The 26,339-nt window shown below is 41.0% G+C and overlaps 1 protein-coding gene across 11 annotated transcripts in view; it reads right to left on the bottom strand.

Moving 5' to 3' along the window:
- The window catches only part of nedd4l (NEDD4 like E3 ubiquitin protein ligase), a 485,500-nt gene that overhangs the window by 339,220 nt on the left and 119,941 nt on the right, over positions 1-26,339 (bottom strand). For 6 of the 11 annotated variants that reach the window (XM_043677840.1, XM_043677770.1, XM_043677900.1 and 3 more), the window contains exon 2: positions 10,851-10,924. The exons of 1 other annotated variant lie outside the window; for it this stretch is intronic. In XM_043677840.1, coding sequence (XP_043533775.1) covers positions 10,851-10,924 — 74 coding nt within the window. Of the gene's footprint in view, positions 1-10,850; positions 10,925-11,959; positions 12,043-26,339 lie in introns of those variants that run through there. 4 more of the 11 variants (XM_043677607.1, XM_043678584.1, XM_043678218.1 and 1 more) reach the window with 2 other exon arrangements.

Raw genomic sequence — 26,339 nt, 5'->3', positions numbered from 1 at the left:
GAGAGTGGAGGACTCTTAGCTCTGGGATCATGGTCCAACTGCCCCTTCTTTTATACCCTTGGAGACATAATATTTCTTACATAGGATTGTTCCTATGCTTTCAAAGCCATCAGATTTAAATTTAATAGGCTTTTGCCATCTAAGTGCCTGGTTCAGATTGATTGGCTAAATTCAAAACCTGTTGTTTCGGGAGAAAATGCTACTTGGCCTGCTAACTGTATGGCATTTCGAAACAAATATTTTGGTTCAAGTGCTCTCTGTTCCTGCAAACTTTAAAGACATAAATTGTACCTCTAAGCACCAAAAGAAAAGCACCATCCTTTGAAGGGACCACACAATGTTTTCCACCCGCCCCAACTTTTACAATTTTACAAACACCAAATTCTTACTTTCTGTCTCCCAATCTACAATTACTCTACCCAACTTTGCAATAGTATGTACAAAAGAAAACCAAGCTAAATAAAGGTGGTACAGAAGGGAGGTAATAAAGCAAATAGAGATTCAGAAAAGACTGCCAGTTAACAAAATGAGAAATCTCAGCAGTAAAAGGGTGATAAAAAAAATGAAGAGTAGGGCTGATTAGGAATCAAAATGAGAAGGTCACAGGTTCGGCTGAGGTGCTAAATCAACACTCTGCATCAGTCTTCACCTTCAAGGATGATGCTGCCCACACCATGGTGACAGAGAGAAGGAAACTCAAGTCACGAGATTTAATAATAAAATTGATAAGATGGTGGTACTGGATAAATGTTGGAACTTAAAATTGATAGAGCACTTGGGATGAAGTGAAATGCATTCAAGAATATTGAAGAAAATGAGAGTGAAAACTGCAGAAGCACTGGCTATACATTTTAATTCTTTGCTGGATTCATGGGTTAGTGCCAGATGAGTGGAGAATTGTACATAATTAGCTGTTATTTGAAAAAAGGTTGCCAAAATGGGACCTGCAATTACAGACCAGTCAGTTGAACTGAAGTGGTGGGGAAACAGTTCTAAGATGGCGACAGTGGCAGAGTAGCAGTGTCTGGGCACCTGTGCCTAGAGCTCACCCAGTCCACCTACTGCTCTTTCTTTTCCCCCTCTTCTTTCTTTTATCCTTTTTTTGGCGGAAGGTGTTACAAAGGAGTGTTGGTCATGGTCCGGGAGTGTGGTGGGGCTGGTGAACCCAGAATGGGACCTGGTGAATCTGGAGTAGGATCCTAAAATTGGCATTGAGGTGGTGGCTGGCAGAGAGGTGAGCTCCACACTGATGGAGGCTGGCAACAGCTCCTGGCTTTCAGCCTGGCATCAAGTGGACCGCGATCCCTTTCAGAGCCTTTTGCAATGTCTTCCTTCTCAAAATCGGCAACAAGATGGGTTCTTAGAACAGCTTCTATAGGGTCTTGCGGCCCAGTACACCAGTGGCCCGGCATGGATGGCTGGATTTGGTGGCAACTTCTGGCCCTGCATGCCGGCAGCATGGCAGCAATACTGTCTTTTCCTGAACTTTGGAGCCAGGAATTGAACTAAGATGGACTTTGTCTTCATTTTTTAAAATATTTTCTCAAAGCTATGCTTTTGGTTAATAAATATAGGCACTGTGGTATGGTGACTTACACACTTTTTTTATTAAGAAGTACAAGTGACTATAAGTTACTATTTTTCTACTCTAAACTTCTGGAAACAATTAGTCAGACTGAAATTAATTGCCACGTGTAAAAACAGGCATTATTTTATAATAGTCAGCATGAAATTGTTCAGAGAAAATAATTTCAAACAAACTTGGTGGGATTCTTCAATAGACAACAGAATTAATGATAGCAATGGTGCACATGAACTTCAAAAGGCATTCTAATCAGGGTCACAACAGACTTGTGGCGATAGTGAGAAGACTTTGAATAATAGGGGCTAGAGTAACATGTATACAAAAATGGCTAAGTGGTAAGAAATACAGAGTAATGGTTAATAGGTATTTTTCAGGCTGGTGGATTTCTATAGCTGAGTTTCCCAGAGGTCGGGAATGGGACCATTGCTTATCTCAATACATGACGATCTCGATCAATGTGCAAGGGACAATTTCTAAGATTGAAAATAATATAAATGTGAGAGCTTTGTAAACTGTGAAGCGGTCACAGTAAAACTCCAAAAGGATATTGACGCATTGGTGGTGTGAGGAGATAGGTGGCAGATGAAGTTCAATGTGAATAAGTGAGGTCATACACTTTGGTACAAAGAGCATGGTGAGACAGTGCCAAATAAAGGACACTATTCTAATGGGTATGCAGGAGCGGAGAGATCTTGATGCCTATGTACACAAGCCATTAAAGATGGCAGAACAGGAAGATAGAGCCAGTGGGCTTCACCAACAGGAACAAAGAATAGGGAAGCTTAACCTATTTGGACACTGGTTGGACCTCAACAAATAGTACCAAGTTGAGTTCTGGGTGTCACACTTTAGGAAGGGGGATGCAAATGAATTGCAAAGAGTAAAGGCTTTTACGAAGATGGTCCCAGGGTGAGAAACATCAGTTCAGAGCACAGACTGGAGAAGATGGGACCATTTTCTTTGGAGCTGAAGCATTAGGCAAGATTTGATGCAAGCTGTCAAAATCACAAGGTGTTTGGTCAGAATAGGTAAGGAGAAACTGCTCCTATTCACAAACAAATGTTCAAGAACAAGACAGTTTTCAAGTCATCTGCTAAAGGAGAACAAAAAAAAAGTCACACAATGATGTTATGGTCGAGGGAAGATCAATGATGAAATAGCTGAAGATGAGTGGGCTGAGGACATTACCATGAGGAACTCGTGCAGAGGTGTCCTGGACTGAGATGACTTACCAATGACCACAACCATCTTCCAAAGTGCCAGGTATGACTAGGTATGACTCAAGCTAGTAGAGCATTCTCCCAGATTTCCATGCATTTCAGTGCAGCTTCTTCAATCACAGATGCTATCTTTTTCACTATTCACTTGTGGGACATGGACATCGCTGACTGGCCAGCATTTACTGCCCATCCCAAGTTGCTCTTGAGAATGTGGTGGTGAGCTGCATCTTGAACCACTACAATCCATGTGCTCTAGTCGATCCACAATGTCACGAGGGAGGGAATTTGCAGGATTTTGACCCAGTGACAGTGAAGGAACTGCAATACACTTCCAAGTCAGGATGGGTGAGTGGCTTGGAGGGGAACTTGCAGGTGGTGGTGTTCCTATGTATCTGCTGCTCTTGTCCTTCTAAATGGAAATGTAAGTGGTCATGAGTTTGGAAGGGGCTATCCATGCTTCACAATTTTGTAAAGCACTACCACATTGCCATTCAGCCTCTGACATTCAAGTCAAATCAAACCAAACCAATCTCTCCAATCTCCTATCATTGTTAAAACTATCCAAACCAGTCAATACCATTGTAAATCTTTTCAAAACCTTTCCAATGCCTCCGCATCCTTCTGGTACTGTGGTGACCAGAACAGCACACAATATTCCAAATGTGGCCCAACTGAAGTTCTGTATGGCTACATGATTTGCCAACTGTTGTACTCTATGTCCTGATCAATGTAGGTAAGCATACAATATGCCTTCTTGACCATCTTATCTACTTGTGTTGTTATTTTCATGGAACTGTGAAGCTGTATGCCCAGATCCCTCTGTATGTTGACACTACTAAGAGTTCTGCCATTTACTGTATACCTCTCTCCTCCATTAGACCTTCCAAAATGCATCACTGTACATTTGTCCAGATTAAACTCCATCTACCATTTCCCACCCTCTATGCAGAGTACCACTGGTCACAGATTTCTAGTCAGAAAAACATCTCTACACTGCAACAGTCTTCAAAGTTCCATATGGCAGATTTCATGTGATTTCACCTACTATGTCAGCTACTCAAGCACCTTGTCAAAGGCCTTGCTAAAGTCCATGTACAAAACATCTACCACCTTGCCCTCAATCATCTTTGGCACTGCCTCAAAAAACAAACAAGTTTGAGAGACACAATCTTCCCCACACAAAGCCAATGTTGCTAATTGCAAATAAGTCCATATATTTCCAAATGTGAGTGAATCATGTTACTAAGAATCTTCACAAATAATTTCCCTGCAACTGATGTATGGCTCACCCGCCTGTTTCCCTGATTATCTCCGTTTCCCTTCTTATATAATGGGAAAGCATTGGCTACTTTCCAGTCCTCTGGAACCTCTCCTGTGACTAAAGAGAATACAAAGATTTAGTACAAGGCTCCAGCAATTTTCTCACCTCTCTTCATCAGCATTCTGGAATAGATCCCATCAGGTCCTGGGAAATTGCTTGGATTAATTATTTTCAAAACATCCAACACCTTTTTTTTTTTAATACTGACATGCCCTAGAATATACCCCTCCTGAGACTCCTCATCCATAATGTCCTTCTTCTTCATGAATACCAATGCAAAATATTTGTTAAGGACCTAACCCACTTCCTCTGGCTCCATGCTATTCCCTCCTTGGTCCTTGACCTAATCTTGGACTTTGGTCCTTGGACCTAACTTTTTTCTAGCTATGTTCTTGCTCCTTATACATGTCTAAGATGCCTTAGAATTTTCCTTATTCCTGATTTCCAAAGACATTTCATATCCCCTTTTAGCCTTCCTAATTCCTTGTTTGAATTTTTCCCTGCTATCTTTGTATTCATCAAGCGTTCTGTCCGTCTTTGATTTCCTAAACCTATGCCTCCTTTTCCTTTTTCATAGAATCAAAGAACCCCTTAAGTATGGAAGCAAGTCATTTGGCCTACAATGTCCACACCAACCTTCCAAAGACCATCCTGTAGCCTTGCATTTCCCAACATTAATCCAACAGCTTACACACTCCTGGACACTATGGACAATTTCCCATGGTCAATCCACCCAGCCTGCATATCTTTGGACTGAGAGAGAAAACCCAAGCATGCAAAAGAAACCCACGGGGAGAATGTGCAAACTCCACACACAAAGTCGCCAGAGGGAGAAGTCAAACCCGGGTTCCTGGCACGGTGGAACAGCAGTGCTAACCACTGAGCCACTCCCTTGACTCAGCTCACAACTGATCTCCAAACTCGTCATCTTTATCCTTCATTTTCACAGGAACATGCCGGTCCTGAACTCTAATGAACTGGCCTTTAAAAGATTCCTACATGCCAGATATGGATTTATCCTTACGCAGGCTCCCAAAATCTACATTCCTCAGTTCCTACCTAATATTGTATAATTTAGTACATTGAACCAAGGACTACTCTTATCCTTATCTCGAAGTAACTTAAAACTTACAGAATTATGGTCACTGTTCCCGAAATGCTGTCTGACTGAAACGTTGATCGCCCGACCGGGCTCATTCCCCAACATCAGATCAAGTATGGTCCCTTCCTTAGTTCAACTATTTACATCTTGTTTCGAAGAAACCACCCTGGACACACCGAACAAATTCTTCCTCATCCAAGCCCCTGGCGAGTCCCAGTCAATATAGGGGAAGTAAAAATCACCCACAACAACAATCCATTGTTGCTTTTACATTTTTCCATATAATTGTTCTTCTATCACCTGCTGGTTATGGAGACTTCTGTCATACAAACCCAAAGTGGCTGCACCCTTTCTATTCCAGAGCTCTACTAAAATGACCTTGTTGGATGAACCCTCCAAGGTGTCTTCCCTAAGTACATTGATAATATTCTCCTTTAATCAGAAACACAACTCCCCTTTTTTTAAATATCCCTCTCTATCTCATCTGTTCCCATCTAAATCCTGTCCTCTCTCTCAACCTCAAAGCATAGACCTGTAGTAGCCTATAGCCTGGACTGGTCCACTCAATATCTGGATCTCTCAAATGCCAGAGTGCGCAAAATCCAAATTCATTGGAGAGAAGACCAAGATTACTTTTTACTTAAAGTAAAGGCACAGATTATACAAAACGTACACCTAAACCGGTTAGAAGGCCAAAACAAGGACTCAGAACCTCCAAACTACAAAGCTAAAACCAATAAATCCTGAAAACTGGATATGGGCCACACATTCCAACAGCTTCCAAATCCAGTTTCCAAAGGCTAGACAACCATCACAACTGACTTCAAGTAGCTTCTGCATTAATAAGATCAATCTAGTTATGGATAGAATCACTAAGTGGGCGGCACAGTGGCACAGCGGTTAGCACTGCTGCCTCACAACACCAGAGACCTGGGTTCAGTTCCCGCCTGACTGTGTGGAGTTTGCATGTTCTCCCCGTGTCTGTGTGGGTTTCCTCCGGGTGCTCCGGTTTCCTCCCACAGTCCAAAGATGTGCAGGTCAGGTGAATTGGCCATGCTAAATTGTCCGTAGTGTTAGGTAAGGGGTAAATGTATGGGTATGGGTGGGTTGCGCTTCAGCGGGTCGGTGTGGACTTGTTGGGCCGAAGGGCCTGTTTCCACACTGTAATGTAATCTAATCTAATCTAATCTAAATCTACTCCTTCTACTCCTACTTTGGACATGTATCCATATCCCCAAAATCTAGACATTCACAAATCAAAGCCCACCACACTGATATGGACACAGTGAAACCAGCTCTCTGACCTGTAAATACTATCCCCAATCCCACAACATCCCATAACTCAAAACCTGGACCTGAATGTTTAAAACTCAGTCCCCGGATCACAGTCCCACAACAAAGACCCACATGTCATGCTGGGGTAAAGTCATCACGATATTTCAGAGGGCCAGCATTTGTCTGTTTCTATATTTCTGTATAAACCTTCAATGGTCATTACAAAAACATATGGCACTGAGGGCTTATGGCCAGTGAGTTAACACCTCTATAGAAGTGCTATGTGCTTTTAATGTAGCTGGGCTGTTTGTAATAAGGAGTTCAAATCCATATTTCATTTAAGCACAACTAATCATGCATTGAAGGTAGATTAGCTGAGGAAAAAATATGACTGAAATGTCAAGTAAGTGAATTAAATTATTCTTTATCTGATGATTAGCTGTGTACTGCAGAATTAGTGTGCATAATCTCCTAGTTGCACAGTTGGACATTTGAAAGTGATTATTCTAACTCATTGGCCACTTGGAAAAGAATTACCGAGGGAAAAGGAAAATGAAATTGGTTGAACGAAACCAAAGAACACTGGACAGCGTTATCTGCTTCCATTTTTGCTACATTAGGTAAAGATGGAAATCCTCAAAATACAACTGCAGACTATTATGTTATTATACAACTGCAATACCCAATAAAGAAATTAGTGAGAATAATAAAGGAGTCTCTGGAATCCAAAAAGTAGCCCCCTGAAAATCTCAGGATGAGCGCTCAGGGGAAACAAGTACTTTGATGGTTGAAAACTGATGCCACCAGCTTGTGGAGTGAAGCTAGCAAATGGAATTTTAGATCACACAAGCAAATAATAGATCAGAAACCCAAAGTAGCTGAGGTTCTACAGTGTTGAAACCGCTCCCACTGATCTAGATTCCCTCACAAGGGGAAACATCCTCCCAGCTGTCACACTGTCAAACTTCCTCAGATTCTTAACTGTTTCAATTAAATCACCCCTCATTCTTCTAAACTGTAATTAATGTAGGCCTATCCTGATTGCCTTTGCTCAAAAGAATCCACTTCATAACAAGAATCAGTTGAGTGAACTTTCACTTAATTATGTCCTGAGTAAGGAGACAAAAAATTCTACACAGTACCACAGTTTTGATCTCAATAAGGCCCTCCTCTACTGTGGTATTTCCCTTTTCCTACATTCTATTCCCTTTGCCAGGTCAACATCCTATTTGCCTTCTCAATCACTTGCTGTGCCTGCATACTACCGTTTTGTGATTCATGAACCAGATATTCTTTCTCTCTTTAAGTAAACATTAATCAGACCCCAAAGTGGACAAGCTCACATTTTTCACATGATACTCAGCTCATTTGCTTAACCTACTTTATAATCCCTTTGCAGACCTCTGTGCTACAAGGTTGCAAAAAGATAAATTTGGCTCCTCGAAACTGCCCATTCCCATTCACGGCTGATCTTCAGAACAATTAAAGCACAGAAGAGGCCATTCAGCCTATCATGCTTGTATTGGTGTTATTCCCTTGGGTCAATCTTCTGCCTATCTCTGCATCTTCAGCCCTTTTTCATGCACAAGCCCCACATCCTTAAGAAATTAATAAGTCAGTACTGAATACACTTGATGACCGAACCCCTTCCACCCACTGACAACTTTCTTTCCTGTCTATCTTTGTGCCATCAGCACACTTCATTACCTTTTTCTCAGACCCTTCATCCAAGTTGTAGATGTAAATTGTAAATACTGGAAGCTCAACACGACCCCTTGTGATATTCCACCCAGTTATCAACCCAAAAACAACCATTTACCCCATCTCTCAAATCCCCATCAGCTGACTTTTTTTACGATTTGCTTTTGACTAAGAAAAGGTTCAGTGAGCTTTATCTCAATCTGACTAGTCCCACCATTTTCTTTTTGACTCACTCATTCTTAAACTTTTTACCATATTCTTTCCAGCCACTAATCCTCAAGCAATTGTAGAGGGTGTGTCTCATTAGCTTTTATAATTAGCCATCCTCCTCAGTATATTTCAGAATCATCGAATTGATATTGTGTAGAAGGAGGCCATTTCACCAGCATCAGCTTTACAAACATGTCATTCTGGATCAGTGGTGCTGGAAGAGCATAGCAATTCAGGCAGCATCCGACGAGCAGCAAAATCAACGTTTCGGGCAAAAGCCCTTCCATTCCTGATGAAGGGCTTTTGCCCAAAACGTCGATTTTGCTGCTCGTCGGATGCTGCCTGAATTGCTGTGCTCTTCCAGCACCACTGATCCAGAATCTGGTTTCCAGCATCTGCAGTCATTGTTTTTACCTCGTTAAACATGTGTCATTACCTAGTGCTGATTTCTTGCCTTTTCTCCATACCCTTGCACACTATTTCTATCCAAATATTCATTCAATGCCTTCTTGAACATCTCAATCGAACCTGGCTCCACCACACATCAAGGCAGCAACTTAATGCAAACTTCTGCAATGTTTATGATCACTGTTGCATACAGGCTCCTTTACCATTAATTAATCATGTCTCATTACACAATTCCCCATGTCTAAAACTGCTTTCTGTTTGGCTCAGAAATGTAATTCTCGAAGAAAATATCCTGAATAATCTTCCAGGTTATCTTTACTCATTTGATTCATCCAAACTATAAATGATTAAAAGTGCCCAAAATTATCACATGATCTCTCTTTCAACCCCTATTTCTTATTTACCAATATACTGTTCCACAGGTGTTGCTTCAGTCACGAAGGCCTATGAACAGCAGGCAGTTCTAATTTATCACTGCCTGCTTAATGTAATAATGTTTTTTTTATTCTTTGGGTCCTGTTTCTTATTGTGCATTTCAATTTAATGTCATTAACATGCTGCAATGCTGCACTGTGTGCATCTCAGCCATGCTCAACCTTTTGTTGTGGCCATTGGCAATGCCCTCTGGACTCCATCTTGGTCCTGCTTCCTAATTTATGCCCCCAGCCTCAGTCCCCCTTGCTTCCCATATTTGTCCTTTCTACAGGGTTTCTTTCTTATCTACTTCTCCCGTTACAATCTCAAACCTCAGGCCTCATTCTCTCCACCCCGACTCCTACCTCTAGGCTACACATCCCGATCCTCCACTGTCTAGTAGCTCCACTCCATCATCCTTGCCTCCTGCCTAATACAAACTGAGATACTGGGCTCCATGTCGTGGCAGAGGTTAGTCAGTGAATTGATCACGGACACCAACTAACATCTACAACTAGATGGAGCCTGGCCAATCTAATAGTACTAGACATTTTTCTTTTATGTTTTTAAATATATTTAGGTTGCCAATTATTTTGTTTAACCAATCTCTGATTTTAACAATTTTCAGTAGGCAGTACTATACTGCACCTTAAGAGAGCACAGACAACTTTTTTTCCCCTTCTGTTAATGGAAGGTCTACGGAACCGACATCCACTGATAACATAAGCTTTTTCATTGAATGTCATAATTGTCAGGAATGTAACGCCAACTTGAAGTGAGGACATCACGTACTCTCAAAAATGGTGCTTTTTAAAAAAAAAACTGTGTGCATCACCATCCAAACAAATTCCATATCTTCACTTCTGAACCAAGGTAATCTCGCACCCCACTGTACTCATCCTATCTTCTCATAATAGAGCACGCCCACCCTCCCCACTCCAACCACCACCTTTTTTTTCCCTCCTATTAATTCATAAAGTACCCTTGGCATGTAGGTTTGGTCACCCTGCTGCCATGACTTTATCTTGACAATCAGAATATATTTACTTCATTGTGTTTTCAATTAACCTGTTTCGTTCCAAATCCAGCATGCATTCTGATCCTTTGATTCCACACCATGTCCTTATTTGTTGGCACAACTTAACTGAAGTTTCTGTACTTCCTTTCTGATTATCGCAACCTTTTTGCTATTGTACTCTATTGCCTCTGCTTTTTAACCTACTAAATATGCCCTCACTTTTTCTCTCTCTCTCATTTAAAATGAGATGAGTTTACAATCTCATCTGCAATCAGAGGATGATAATGCTATTCAGCTGCAACTGTCCCAACAGGATAGCTCCATCTTTCTCCCACACTGTTATCAGTGACCCAGAAGGTGAAACTCATATCACCTACATCAATCTTTGATCAACACAATCAACACCCTGATCTTATGCATTTCTCATGATAGAAATATTAATTTCTCATGATAGGACAGTTCCTAAACAGTGATATTTCAGCTTCCTTAGGGAGTTTGAAGCATCACTATTCAATGCATTCACTTCTTTATACTCAACCTTTGATAAATCTCATAAAAACAAAGAATCCTGTGAAATCAATGTATGATCTACATACCTGGCTCCAAAGATGTCTTTTTTAGCCAGATCAATGCCTGAAATAACCTTGACTCTGAGGACACGGGATTCTTCCTGAAAGCAAAGGACAAAGGAAGAATTTTTAAGAAAACTTCTTTCATTAATGAGCAGCAAAGGTCCCGAGTCAATTCATAGATGACAGCCTCCTGAACATTCAGTAGTTTAAGTATCCATTGTTGGCATTACTGAACTATAAACGTCAATAATGCAGAAGCAGATAAATTGTTGATTAACTAGTCAAAGGTTATAAGAGGTTAGCTTCAGTGCTACCATCTTGCTATGATCAGTCAACCATGATCTTGTTGAATGTTAAAGCAGAATAAAAGCACTGACTGGCATTCTCCTACTCATAATTCATGGATGTGCTTTTTTTGTGCTGGGTTCAGCTGGGTAGCTAGACTTAGTACCTGAATAATGAAGGCCAAAAATGTAGAAACATAGAAAACAAGAACAGCAGGAGGCCATTCAGCGCTTTAAGCACCCTCCACTATTCAATTAGATCATGTCTGATCTTCCTACTCAGTACTCTGCACCCACTTTCCCCCCCACATACCATTTGATTCCTGTAGTTCCAAGAAGCATATCTAACTCCTTGAAAACATCTTTTAGCCTCAACCACTTTCTGTAATGAAAAGTTCCACACTCTGGGTGAAGAAATTTCTCATCTGTCTTAAATGGTCTACCCCATATTCTTAAGACTGTGACCCACACCACCACCACAAAAGTATCAAGTTACACAATATACAAATCCAACAACAGTTCAGTCTACAATTCATATTAATGGCAAGTGTGTTAAAAGTCAGTGGAGACAAAGGGCTATCAAACTTAAAATTATAAATATCTAAAACTTGTATTTCGATGAATAAGGGGTTTCAGATGTAGATAGTTAGTCGAGTGTATCTTAGAATAGTGTAGCCTGTAATTGAAAAAAACTATTGGTCAGTGATTTCCTAGGAGTTAGACCTCTCAGTTGGTGCAACTTCTCCAAAGATAGTATGCAAGTACAGAAGAGGAAGGAGCCAAAGACATATTCCTGGAGAATGCCAAAATTGAACTGTTTGACAACAGAAAGCAAAAACAAAACTGGACCTTTTCATTCTCCAACTGACCACTCCTCTGAGCTGGAAAACGGAGAAATGGGTTGTGTGTGCAGGATGGTGTGGTCAATCTTACTGCAGAAAGAGAATATTATCTGTTACTTTGGATATACCTGTTGAGATAGAGACCTGATTTAAGAGATTCAAACATAGCTTTCTTCTTAATTAATTGATGAAATGTGATCATTTCTGACTAGTCCCTCCATAGTTATCCTATGGAGAAGGCAGTGGTGACCATTAGGCAGTACAATATAATGAAGCTAACAAACATAAAGCTTCTAAATGCATCTGATGACATCTGAGCTGGCCTCGGCAGATTTCATAGAAGTATGGGGGAGAAGTAATTAAAGCTTTTCTCATCTCCCAACTCAGTACATGGCTAGTATTTTGGGGAAGGAAGAGGACTCACTCCTTGTCTTATAGTTCTCACTCATACTCAGTCCCCCACTCACCCACTTTACGCAGAGACACACACACATATCTCAGATTACTTGCTCACAATGTAGGGAAATTCATGATTAGTTTAGTTTACAGTATAGGAATCAATTAAACTAATATTTTGTTTAATTATAACCAATGCAGGACTTGACTTACACTAAGCAGTCGTATTACTTAACAGAGGAGAGAGTGCACTATAGGGTTTTAAGCAGAGTAAATGACAAACTCGGTTACAGTTGAATGAGCAAACTACATTGTTTCACATATGTTAAGTCATTATCAGCAAAGGAAAGAAAGGCAACCGCTGTGTTCTAGGCTTTAATTTGTAGTGTTTTATTTAGAAAAGCACATTTTTGCTTCATGTATTTACAGTTAATCAGCCTGAATCGAGTCCCCGACTGTGCACTTAAATCCTGTGTGGACCAGCTGACAGAAGTATTTAACCTCTCCTTACAATGATATGAAGTCCAGTTTCAAGAAGATCACCATCATCCCGGTGCCAAAGGAAAATCATGCAGAGTACCTCAACGACTACTGCCCAATGACTCTGACCTCCATAATTATGAAGTACTTCGAGAGATTAGTCATGGCTCACATCAACCTCTACCTATCCTATTGTCTTGATCCTTCTCAATTCACCCACTGGCGCAAAAGGTCCACAGCAGATGCCATCTCCCTGTCCCTACAATCATTTCTGGAACTCTGAATAACAAAGATCCCTACGTCAGGCTCTTGCTTACTGACTCAGAGTCCACCTTCAATACCATAATTCCAAACAAGCTCATCTCTAAACTCAGAACTAAGTCTCACCTTGTACCACTGCAACTGGATCTTCAATTTTCTGACCCACTGACTGCACTCAGTAAATGTGGGTGACAACACCTTTTCCACCATAATTCTCAACACCAGTGCCCCACAAGGCTGCATACTCAGTCCCCATATATACTAGCGACTATGCGGCCAAATTGCATCCCAACTCTATTTACCAGTTTGGTGACAAAATCACTGTTGTAGGGTGGAACTCAAACAATGATGAAACAGAATGCAGGAAAGAGACTGAGTGCTTAATGCTGTGGTGTAAAGACAGCAATCTCTCCAGGAACAAGAGCAAAATAAAGGAGCTGATCATTGACTTCAGGAGGTGTAGTGGAAGGCATGCTTCTGACTGCTTCAATGGTGCTGAAGTGGAAAAGGCCGAGTTCCTGAGAGTGATGATCATCAACAATCTGTCCTGGTCCACCCACATCAACGCAACGGTCAAGAAAGCACAACAACGGCTCTACTTTCTCAGGAGGCTAAAGAAACTAGGCATGTGAACAAAGAATTTTAATTTTTATAGATGCACTATAGCAAGCATTCTGCCTGAATGCCCACACTGTGGTTTGGCAGCTGCTCTTCCCAAGACCACAAGCTACTACAGAAAGTAGTGAACAAAGTCCAATCCATCACACAAACCAGCCTTCCTTTCCCCATTGACTCCATCTATATTTCCAACTGCCTCAGAAAAGCAACCAACGTATTTTGACCTTTCCCACCCTGGTTATACTCTTCCAATCTGTTCCGTCAGGTAGGAGATACAAAAGTTTGAACAGATGTCTGAACAGATTCAAGAACAGCTTTCTCCTTGCATTATCATAATGCACTTTGTGTGGTATGATCTGCCTGTATTGCACTCAAAACAACACTTGTCACTGTATGTAGGTACGTGTGACAATAATAAATCAAATCAGTTGATTTTAACCAAAATGCGTCACTAATTTTGTAAACAGCGCAATTCTTCTAAACTTGTCACTCAAATTATACATTCATTTAATGTTTAAAAATGTGCAGCTCACTTATCTTCTTACATTGTTAGTTTTGCACTTGTAATTGGTACTCACTTTGTATAACTGTTAAATAATGCTTACTTTACGATTTTGCATGTAAGGTTCATGTCGCAAATTTTTAAGCAACTGTTTCCACTCTTATTTTCAAGAAACTGATTCGAAGCACACAGCTAACATATCCAGCAGATTGCATCGGAAACAGTCATTTATGGATGCTTAATGCGACAAAATGTTTCTATCATTAAAGCAAGATTTAAAATAACAAACTCAAGGTTTAATTCACAAGTACATGGCAGCCTACAGCCCCCTAGTCTAAACAACAGGACAAATAAGATGTCAAAATATTCTCTTATTTTCTTAGTATGCCATAAAATTCAATTAAATGATAGATAAAGTTATCATGTGCAGGGACAACCCTACATATGAATGGTCTTTCAAGATTTCAATCAGTAGATAACGGGAGGTAATGTCAGTAGACAACCATTAATTTCTAAAGAAATCGGGCATGTATGAGCGATCCAATTCAAGATGTGACCGTGAATATGTACATAACAAAAATGTGACCGCGCTTCGCACACTCCAATCAGGGTTCAGAGATGACTCTGATAAAGCAACAGTTTGGGTTTGGAAAGGGTTAATAAGACCAACTTTTCACTAGTTGCATGTGCAGAAAGGATAAAGAAAATACAGCACCCTAATCAACTGAGGGTCAGTACTCCATCGTTAAGTAGCTGAGTCCATTGGCTAAGTGTAATGTCTGTTTTGATAACTTCCAAAATTTGTGAATCTAGCCAAAACAAACTTGTACCTGGAGTGGTCTGATTTTGAGTTCGACCCTAGGTCTAACAGTCATAGTTAAATTAAATTTCTACAAGCACTTCCACTTGTATTCATGTTGAATACGGTCTCCAGAGTCAGATGGAGATATTTAGCAAGCCACATGTGGGCAACTCATGAATATTGATGCCACCAGTGTTGAGGATTATGGTGAAGGAGGTGCTGACACCTATTTTTACTGATTGAGGTCAATGCATCATAAAGCCAAGGATTCAGTTACAGAGGAGGGAAGCCGTAACCTAGGCATCAACTTGCCAATGAAAAGACAATCAATGTGCCATAGGGCAGTGGATGGATCAGTTATGTAACAGAATCACTCAAGTATGAACATGAGGGAGGAAAGTAGTGGGGGAGAACCAGGGGGAAAAAGTGTAGAATTTGTTTTTATAAATAAAAACAAAATATGGCAATAAGAGAGTGGCTCAAGATGATCAAAAGCTTCAGATGTTTTCACAGTTAACAAAAAATTCGAAGGTAGACTATTGGCATCTTAAAAGTCGAACCGTAGTTGATGTGCTGGATTTCTTGTTCCATCGGAAGGCAGAAGGAAGTGATGTCAGAAAAATGCAGGTGCTGAGGAATACAAAACAAGAGCAATCGGTGAAAAGAAGTAAACTCTTAAATTCAGGCGTCAGCTGCTGACTTCTATGATTGAAAGTATGGAAGTGAAACCCACATGAGACACAATACTAAGAAGGTAACCAGAAACATCTGAAGAAGAATTCACATGGAAGGAGGTATCCAGAAAGGACAGAAGCAAAACCAGAGCAGGGAGGGCAAATTAGTTACAGAAGACAACCCACCTTTACCCACCAAGACCGTAATGGTCAAAAACTGAGGATTTAGGGGTAACAAAGGAGTAAAGAACAGGCATTTTAAAGGTCCACTGCATGTATTCCAAAGAGAAAAGGATACAAGAACTGGAGTGAAAAGGCGGTGAAGGGCCTAGTACAAGAATGTGGAATTGGTGTAGGTACTAGTATATTTTTGGCAGACTGATGGGCTGAAGTGCGTCTTCTATACTGTATGATTTTATGTTCACAGAACCATCTAGTTTTTAAAACCCATACCAACACTGCAACTTTGAAGGAGCTGACAGCATAAAGCTTCAATATGGCTTCAAGATTTGCAAGTGAAGTTCATTCAGGGCCAAGATATCAATGAAATTGTCCAGAGACTTACAGCTGGTTTTGACTTTGATCACAAGCCAACAAAAAGAGCACTCAATCCATTAAGAGAATCTAAGAAGGCAGTATCGGGAAAAATCTTCGAGGAGAAAGTGAGGGTGCAGATGCTGGAGACCAGAACTGAAAATGTGTTGCTGGAAAAGCGCAGCAGGTCAGGCAGCATCCAAGGAACAGGGAAAAAGTCCACTGGACAGACGGATTGCCAAGATGGAGCATTTGATTCATCAGTTACTCAGGCAACAAATTCAAATACCTCATAGAAAGTTTCAGAGAATACAAAGCGAGGTGAGAATTCCTACTGCACTGCAATACTCAGAATAAAATTAAAGCAGTTTGAGGAGATAGAGATCTGCTTTGTATTTATCTTTACGCTGATAAAACTGCCTCAAAAATAGAAAAATAGATAGCCATCTGTATTCTATTTGGGGGAAAACACGTCATGAATATTGGTTGGATCATTATTGTTAAAATTACAATAAATGTTTCACTTTGGAAGATGATACTAGAACAAAAAGAAGCAAAATCAGGGAACATAGAGAATAGAGGAATGCAGACCATAGACAGGGAGGTGGAATCAGTTTTGAATGGAAACATGGTCAGCATAGACATGGTGAGCTGAAAGGGCCTGTTCAGGTGCTGTACTGTTCTAAGTTTGATGTTCCAGACTAAAACAAAATCATATACATTGAAAATACACTCAAGGTTTCTGATATACAAACGTTAGGCTGTTGACAGGTTTAGTTGATGTTCAGCAATTGGACAACAAAGTTGAAAACTCTGATAAAGTAGTTTAATCTTCGTCAGCAATAAACTTGAAAGAAGGTTGAATGTACTTGTGGCAGAAAGGTAAATCCATTTGGAAGAAACCTTTTAATTCTTCATTAAATCTATACTAAATTCAGCTGAAACTACATCAGGTTGCTATTTTGCAATTGTGGTATGGGGTTTGTTAATGGCCACTTAAAGTGCATTACTGATTTACAACACAGACTGAGGTAAGGAATTACGTGACCAAAGTAATCTTCTTGTTGATTCCATAATGACCCCACTGTTACAAATAGATTGGAAATTACAGGCTCAAGCAATCTGCTGACTAACAATGATGAGAATTGTACATATCCAACCTACTAACCTCCATCCTACTGTCAAGTGTAACTTTTAAATATAAATTATGAATCAACTGCAGCAATTGGTATGAAATTAAAATAAAAATCAAACAATGAATTCCAAATTTCTATCAGTAAGCTTCACATGATCAGGAAGGAAATATCACATGCAGAGTGAGACACAGCCCAACTGAGTATATTGTTCAAGATATTTGGAGGCAACATGGGAATTTGATGCATTGTGGAAAGCGGTGCATTTTTTTGTTTTTTTTCAGGTTTGTAATGTTTTTTAATACAATAAATTGAAGCACAGGATCAGGGACGTAGCACAAAAGTTCACTGGTTAATGATAGCACTGACTTTTAGAGATTACTTTCAGATTGAAGTTAAATAGGGAAATATTTACAGGCTACAAACCATAAGGTCAGCATGAAAGTTTTAAAAATCAAATTAACAACAAAGTAATTAAAATAGAGGTGCCGGTACAGGCAATGTGTTGTAACTGCATGATGTGGGAGCTGGTGGAGCCCATTGTGATTCACAGTGACCACATCTGTAGCAAGTGCTAGTTGCTTGAGGAACTCTGGCTCAAGAGTTGATGAGCTGGAGTCTGAGCTTTGAACACTTCAGGGAGGAGGACAGTCAACTCGACGCTGTGTTTCAGGAGGCAGTCACTCCCCTTAGATTAACTACCTAAAATTCAGTCAGTAGTCAGGGACAAATGGATGCAACTACCAGTGAGGCAGATGGAGGGATCCAGGAGGTACGGCTGAAGATGACTTAGCTCTTCAGATTGTTCAAGTTGGTGTTCATGTTGATCGTTTAAGTCCGCTTCTGTGCAGATGAGAGTGGGGGCTGTAGGAAGGATGTGCAAACTAACCATAGCAATGTCGTACAGGGAACCATTCAAGAGCGGGGAGAAAAGAGAAAGATGGGTGTTATCAGCGATAGTACAGTCAGGGGAGTAGACACTGTTCTCCGTGGCCAGGATTGAGTCTTCAAGACGGTGTTGCCTGCCTGGTGTCCAGGTTCAGGATATGTCACCTAGGCTGCAAAGGAACTTGGAGTCGGAGGGGAAAGATCCAGTTGTCATAGTCCACGTAGGTACCAACCACAAAGGTAGAAAGATAAAAGAGGTTCTGCTGAGGGAATGCAGCTAGGGGCTAAATTTAAAAGGATTGGCACAGGTTCAACAAGATTAAAGAGATAAACATGCGGCTCAAAGATTATTGGGACAGAAACAGGTTCAAATTCATCAGACATTGGCTTCAGTACTGATGAAAATGGAAGTGGTTCTAATGGGATGGGCTCCACTTTAACCAGGCTGGGACCAGAGTCTTGGCAAATCGCATAACTAGGGTTGTTGAAAACACTTTAAACTAAGGTTAACATGCAAATTCAATTGGCATTTAGCAAATGCAATGTTAATATTCATTTCAATAAGGCTGGAATAGAAGAGTAAAGACACTCTGCTGAGGCCATATAATGCTCTGGTCAGTCTGGATTTAGAATACTGTGAGAAGTTAATTAGAGTGAAGAGCAGGTCCTTTAAGTCGCTCTCTTTTATACAGGCTTTATTCAGAACAAGGTAGCTGCAGGGAACATCTCTTTCAAGCAGAATTAGCAGTACACATGACCGAAACGGACTTGAATCTTGAAAAGTGAAGGATACTACTGTAAGTAAGACAGAATTCGACGATAGCCAAGCTGAGCAGAGAGGGAGAGATACTATTATGGACCAGACCAAACCATCTCAATATATATTAAGAAAATAGTCTAAATGCTAATGTTTTCTTATTTTAAAGGTAAGTGCAATTGGTCAAGTTTTAACTACTTGATTTTAATCAAAGTTAAAAATCACACAACACCAGATGAAAGTCCAACAGGTTTATTTGAAAGCACTAGTTTTCGGAGCACCGCTCCTTCACCAGGTGTCTATGGAGGTTCAGATCATGCTCACAGAATTTATAGCCAAAGGAGTCCAGTGTCATGGAGATGCAATACAGTGAACAATATTAAATTAAAACTTTCATCTTTTGTAATGGAATATACTGGTTTCTGTTCTTTGATATGTAAATCCCAGAACCTCTTTTAAATGACATTCCCCCAAGGTAGCTCAGCTTTTTAAACAACGGGTGTGAGGTCTGTCTGTGTCCCAAGGTTATGTCAGACTGGTAAACTCTCTGTATTGTTTTAGAGTTTTACATGGATTCATGCTGTTTTTGAGCAAAATAAAATGTAATTCTGCAAAAACAAATTCACCCCATAAGCTGGTGTGCAAGTTTGTAGAAGCGACAGATTGAGCGCGCATGTGGATGTGAGTGCACTTGATAGAGTCTGTGTGTGTGTGTATGAGTGAATGAGTGAATGAGTGAATGAGTGAATGAGTGAAAGAGTGAGAGAGAGCGAGAGAGCGAGAGAGCGAGAGAGCGAGAGAGCGAGAGAGCGAGAGAGCGAGAGAGCGAGAGAGCGAGAGAGCGCGAGAGCGAGAGAGCGCGAGAGCGAGAGAGCGAGAGAGCGAGAGAGCGAGAGAGCGAGAGAGCGAGAGAGCGAGAGAGCGAGAGAGCGAGAGAGCGAGAGAGCGAGAGAGCGAGAGAGCGAGAGAGCGAGAGAGCGAGAGAGCGAGAGAGCGAGAGAGCGAGAGAGCGAGAGAGCGAGAGAGCGAGAGAGCGAGAGAGCGAGAGAGCGAGAGAGCGAGAGAGCGAGAGAGCGAGAGAGCGAGAGAGCGAGAGAGCGAGAGAGCGAGAGAGCGAGAGAGCGAGAGAGCGAGAGAGCGAGAGAGCGAGAGAGCGAGAGAGCGAGAGAGCGAGAGAGCGAGAGAGCGAGAGAGCGAGAGAGCGAGAGAGCGAGAGAGCGAGAGAGCGAGAGAGCGAGAGAGCGAGAGAGCGAGAGAGCGAGAGAGCGAGAGAGCGAGAGAGCGAGAGAGCGAGAGAGCGAGAGAGCGAGAGAGCGAGAGAGCGAGAGAGCGAGAGAGCGAGAGAGCGAGAGAGCGAGAGAGCGAGAGAGCGAGAGAGCGAGAGAGCGAGAGAGCGAGAGAGCGAGAGAGCGAGAGAGCGAGAGAGCGAGAGAGCGAGAGAGCGAGAGAGCGAGAGAGCGAGAGAGCGAGAGAGCGAGAGAGCGAGAGAGCGAGAGAGCGAGAGAGCGAGAGAGCGAGAGAGCGAGAGAGCGAGAGAGCGAGAGAGCGAGAGAGCGAGAGAGCGAGAGAGCGAGAGAGCGAGAGAGCGAGAGAGCGAGAGAGCGAGAGCGCGCGTGCGAGAGAGCGCGCGTGCGAGAGAGCGCGCGTGCGAGAGAGCGCGCGTGAGAGAGAGCGCGCGTGAGAGAGAGCGCGCGTGAGAGAGCGCGTGAGAGAGCGCGTGTGAGAGAGTGAGAGTGAGTGTGTGAGAGAGAGAGAGAGTGAGAGAGAGTGTGAGAGAGAGAGTGTGAGAGAAATAGAGTGAGAGAAATAGAGTGAGAGAAATAGAGTGAGAGAGTGTGAGTGAGCTGTAGTGTCACATGAACCCAAGGCCCCAATTGAGGCCATCCCCATGGGTACCGAAATTTGCTATCAGTTTCTGCTCAGCCGCTCTGTGTTGTTGCCTGTCCCGAAGTCCACCTTGGAGCATGGTCACCCAAGATCCAAGGCCAAATGTCCCGGACCACTGAGGTGTTCCCCAACTGGGAGGGAACATTCCTGCCTGGTGGCTGTTTTGTGGTGACTATTTATCCATTGTCTTAGCATCTGTTCAGTCTTGCCAATGTACCATGCCTCAGGACAACTTTGCCTGCAGCATATGAGATAGGCCATGTTGATCGAGTCTCATAAGTACTCGCCATGTACATGGGAGGTGTCCCCACATGTAATGGTGCTATTCATGTCGATATTCTGACACGTCTTGCAGCGGTTGCTGTGGCAGGGTTGTATAGTTTTGTTGTCCTGGAGGCTAGGCAGTTTGCTACGAATCATGATCTATTTAAGGTTTGTTGGTTGTTTAAAGGCGAGAAGAGGGGGCGCAGGGAAGGTCTTGGCAATATGCTCACCCTCATTAATAAGGTGTTGCAGGCTGCGAAGAACATGGTGTAGTTGTTCAGCTCCCAGGAAGTAGTGGACAACAAAGGGTACCTTGCCTGTTGTGGCCTGTGTCTATCTCCTGAGATGTGGCACATCAGAAGTGGTGGCCGATGAGTTGAGCATTGTACCCCATTCGTATGAGGGCATCCTTTCAAGTGTCCATCACGTTCCTCCTCATCTGAACAGACCATGTGTATGCAGAGGACTTATCCATGGGGGGGTGGCTGTTTTAATATGTTTTGGGTGGAAGCTGGAGATGTGTAGCATCGTGAGGTTATCTGTGAGTTTGCAGTACAGTGAGGTGCTGAGGTGCTTATCCTTGATGGAGATTAATGTATCCAAGAATAAGACAGACACTAAAGAGTAGCACAAAAGAGAGACAGATACTAAAGGTACTACTTTTTGACTCCACTGCACGACATACTTTCATACATAAACACACACAAACAAACACTCCCACATATTCACACACCCACACAGATCGTCCCTCATAAACAAGCTCTCTCTCATATGCACACATACACCCTCCTGCGCACACACCAACCCCATCACACTCACACACACAAACAAGCTTACACACAAACCCACAGATATACACACACACTATCACGTGTATTCACATCCACACACTCACATGTACACTCAATCTATCGCTCCTACATGCACACACAAGTTTATGGGGTGAATTTGTTTGTGCAGAATTACACTTTATTTTGATCAAAAACTGCATGAATCCATGTAAAACTCTATTATAATATACACAGGGTTTTTCAGTCTGATAGACATCACACCTATCGTATAAAAACTTCAGCTACCTTGGGAATGTAATTTAAAAGAAGTTCTGAGACTTACATATTGGTACGACACAGGGTAAACTCTCCTGCTTAATTTAAAACCAGCAACACAAACAAGATTTATCCCGTGCAGCAATCTGTGAAAATTCGATAGGCCAAGAACTAGTTAAAGTAAAAATTAACAACTTCATTTCTTAAAGCATAACAGAGAATAATTAACTAACAACTATTTACAATTCCTTCCTCTAACCTATTTTCCCTTCTATAATACTAGTCCGATAAAACTCCCAATTACGATTTACAAAACAAAATTTCTTATCTCAAAACCAGGCAGCTTTCATTTTCTCTGAATACCGGTCTTGTTTTCTTCTTCATAGGGATTTCTGCTTCACGGGTTACTGATCAATAAAGGTACTTTTAAGAGAGCTATTTTTCAGGCAGTCTTTTCTTTACATGCTGGTAGCTTGGCAGTTCTGATTAGATTAGATTCCCTACAGTGTGGGGACAGGCCCTTTGGCCGAACAAGTCCACACCGACCCTCCGAAGAGTAACCCACCCAAACCCATTTCCCTCTGACTAATGCACCAGCAATTTAGCATGGCCTATCCACCTGACCTGCACATGTGCGAACTCCACACAGGCAGTCCGAGTCTGGAATTGAACCTGGGACCCTGGCGCTGTGAGGCAGCAGTGCTAACTGCTGAGCCACTGTGCCGTCTCCTTCCAACTGTTCAATTTTTCCCAGTTTCATACTCTCAAAGCATCCGATTGTGTCATTGGCTTTTAAGATTGTCAATATATTAAATTCAAACTGGATTGCAGTTTGGTATTTTTCAGGGTATAATTTAAACTGATTAGCCTAATTTGAATCTGCTTTGTTGTTTCCAGGCAATCAGCTAATCCAGATGTTTGATCAAATGTTACATTATGTTTCCTTTCAGAACACTGTCCAGTAGTTCTGTTGCTTTTAACTCTCAAAAGGTACAGTATACCCACGTCTTCATAATATCAAACAGAAACCAGCATATCCCATTATAAAAGATATAAGCTTTAATCTAATATTGTTTACTGTATCACATCTCCATGACACTGGAATCATTTGGCTATAAATTCTGCGAGCAAGATCTTAACCTCCACAACCACCTGATGGAGTGGCGCTCAAAAAGCTAGTGCTTCCAAATAAGCCTGTTGGACTATAACCTGGTGTTGTGTGATTTTTAACCTTTGTCCACCCCAGTCTACCACTGGCACCTCCAAGTCATGACATTAAGCAAAACATGCTTTATTTTTATACTACAGCTAAAATACAGACAAAATAAAATTACAATCAAAGAACTGGCTTAACTGTAATTCTATCGAAATGCTAAACAAAATAATCTACATGTTAACTACTACTATTTAACAGTTAGTTTCCATGCTGTGAGTCCCAATATAACAAAATCTGGGGAAAATTGAACACCCATTGCTAAGACAAATTCAGTGAAATAGACTGTCTCACATACAATTCTAGCAGCAGGAAGTGAAACCCAGCTTTTAGCTGTAAGAGAGAGAGAGAGAGAGAGAGAGAGAGAGAGAGAGAGAGAGAGAGAGAAGAATAAGACCTTCCACATCCAGCTTCAAGACATCAACAACCACAGAAAGCTAAAACTAAAAATCCTGATTACGTCAGAGCTTGATTCCACCCATTCAAGGTTCTTCTACTCTTCCAATTTAAAAAAAACCAAGACCTGACAAGCTGTTTATCCTATTGGCTTTAAGCAGACTGCTCATCATCTCTTTATCAACCTTTCTTCATAACAAAAAAAAACAGGACAAAATACACATCTTAAAGCCATGGTATCGTCACAATACGACATGCAAGTGTCCATCATCACAGAACATTATGAGGAGTTCAGATGAGAAATGTTATGTTTACAATCCTGGCAAGGCTCATATTGTACTGAGACTCTGCAACCATGTGAAGTTTAAGGGACAATCTTATAATAAGTAAACGATGGAACCAAATAAATTAAAACCTTAGACTAATCTCTGAAACATTGCTTTGACCAAATATTAATCTTAGAGAAAGTGAGGACTAATGAAGGGCTTATGCCCAAAACATCGATTCTCCTGATCCTCAGATGCTGTCTGACCTGCTGTGCTTTTCCAAAACCACAACTCGACAAGTATTTATCTTACAAAAACAGAAATAGCTGGAAGGAAATCAGACTTAACATTTTATATCCAGTGTTCCTTCTTCTAAACCAGTTCAGACGTTAATTCTGATTTCTCTCTGCAGATGCTGCCAGATCTGCTGAGATTTTCCAGCAAATTCTGTTTTCGTTTCCAGCATCTGCAGTTCTTTCGGTTTTTAGTTAATCTTACAATTCCTGACAAGTATCTGACTTGAGCTGGAGTTGAGAACGAAATTTGAGTTGATAAGTTTGGTTAGAGCATGAGTAAATGTGTTCATTGTACTTTTAATAAATGAGTATTGAGAAGTATAGTTATTACTATTCATTTTCTTCAATTTTTGTGCATTAAAAATGTTTTGTTTTAAACTGTGAACTCACTGGTTCTTTTAGTAAATACCTGGGTTTTCAGTTTCCAAAAAAAAGCATAAAACTTAACTGGTTTCTACAGAGTTCAAAACATAACTATAATAAAAATATTCAAACAAATTAATTTTGGTGCCTCATTCAGTCAGATCTTCGTCATTCTATTTACTAATCCACACACACACACACAGTCTTGAATTCTGTCATTGCTATCTTTTTGTTTCTTTGATTGCTGTTGCTATATTGTCTCAAAACACTTTCTCTTTTGCTTTTCTCACGAAGTCTTTACACAGTTTATTCCATCTTGGACTTGGCCTTGTCTTTGTACTTTTTTTGCAGTCCACGTCTCCATGTTGGCGTCAATCATTCCAGAATTGCATTTTCATTTGCTTTCCCTATTATTGCCATTGCTTGTCAACCTCTTTCACTGCTATTCACTACCTAGCACCCAAAGCTGAGAGATACAGGATTCTTTCACAAGCACCAATTTGTTAACGTTATTTTCCAAACAAGTTCTCATATGTTTTGCGTCGTATTCTAACAAGTTATCCAAACTTTGCTCTCAAGTGAATTTTGCTCTCATTGATGTTCCCACCAACTTTGGTTGCTCTTCAACCAGCTTCATAGAAATGCTGAGAATGTTTGCAAGAATGGTTTCATGGGTGACAAACTTCAATTATGATGACAGGTTCGCCAAGCAAGACGGTTTTTGTGAAATATGACTTTTTTTCTTTGTGATCAAAAGAAAACAGAGCATTGGATAAGGAAATAAAATGGAAAATTATTAACTATGATAAAATAAAAGGATGGAGCAGACTTTTTGCATGTTTTAATACAATGACATCCATTTTGGAATCACAATACGATGAAGTATCTACAAACTGGTATTGCACTAATGCACAAATAATTGCTCCAATTTGGCCCAGTTCCATTTCCCCATCAAATTAATGGTTGGTAGGCAACTAGCATTTTCATATAATTAGCAATGGTATGCCTGGAAACAAAGGTATATTTCACACAATGGGACAGCAATGTTTCACATGCTTCTATTTTAAGTCACAAACCAAATAGGTCCCTCCCATTCATAATTCTAAAACTCATTAGCTCAAAACAAAAAATAATCATATATAAACAGAAACAGTAAATTCCTAAAGAATGCATACAAGTGAGTCAGCATATTTCAGAAAAATGATAGAGTCAAAGTGGTCACTTAACCAAATTGCATGGTACAGAAATAAAATGTCACAGAGCTTCCTTTATTGTTCCACATGCAGACTGACCAGCTGTAAAGTTTCAGCATATTAGTTTACACTGTATTTTAATCCCAAAGCTGTCTGTAATAATTTGAGTGTGATGAATATGCTTTAAGAGAGTCACTACGTACAAAACAAGTGGCTGTAAGCTTAGAGTCACAGGCTACAACAGTAAGCTGATCAAACAAGGTTATACACTATATTTATTTACTGATAAACCTAAAGTGCTAAGCTTGCTTAAGTACATACTGCTCACACGTGTCTTTCAGCTGGTGCTACTTCATTTTGTAACATAGAGTCATAGAGATGTACAGCATGGAAACAGACCCTTCGGTCCAACCCATCC

The sequence above is a fragment of the Chiloscyllium plagiosum genome, chromosome 1, assembly GCF_004010195.1.
Source record: "Chiloscyllium plagiosum isolate BGI_BamShark_2017 chromosome 1, ASM401019v2, whole genome shotgun sequence".
Classification (NCBI taxonomy): domain Eukaryota; kingdom Metazoa; phylum Chordata; class Chondrichthyes; order Orectolobiformes; family Hemiscylliidae; genus Chiloscyllium; species Chiloscyllium plagiosum.
Note: the sequence above shows the minus strand (reverse complement) of the source record. Positions and strands in the feature narration are given on the sequence as shown.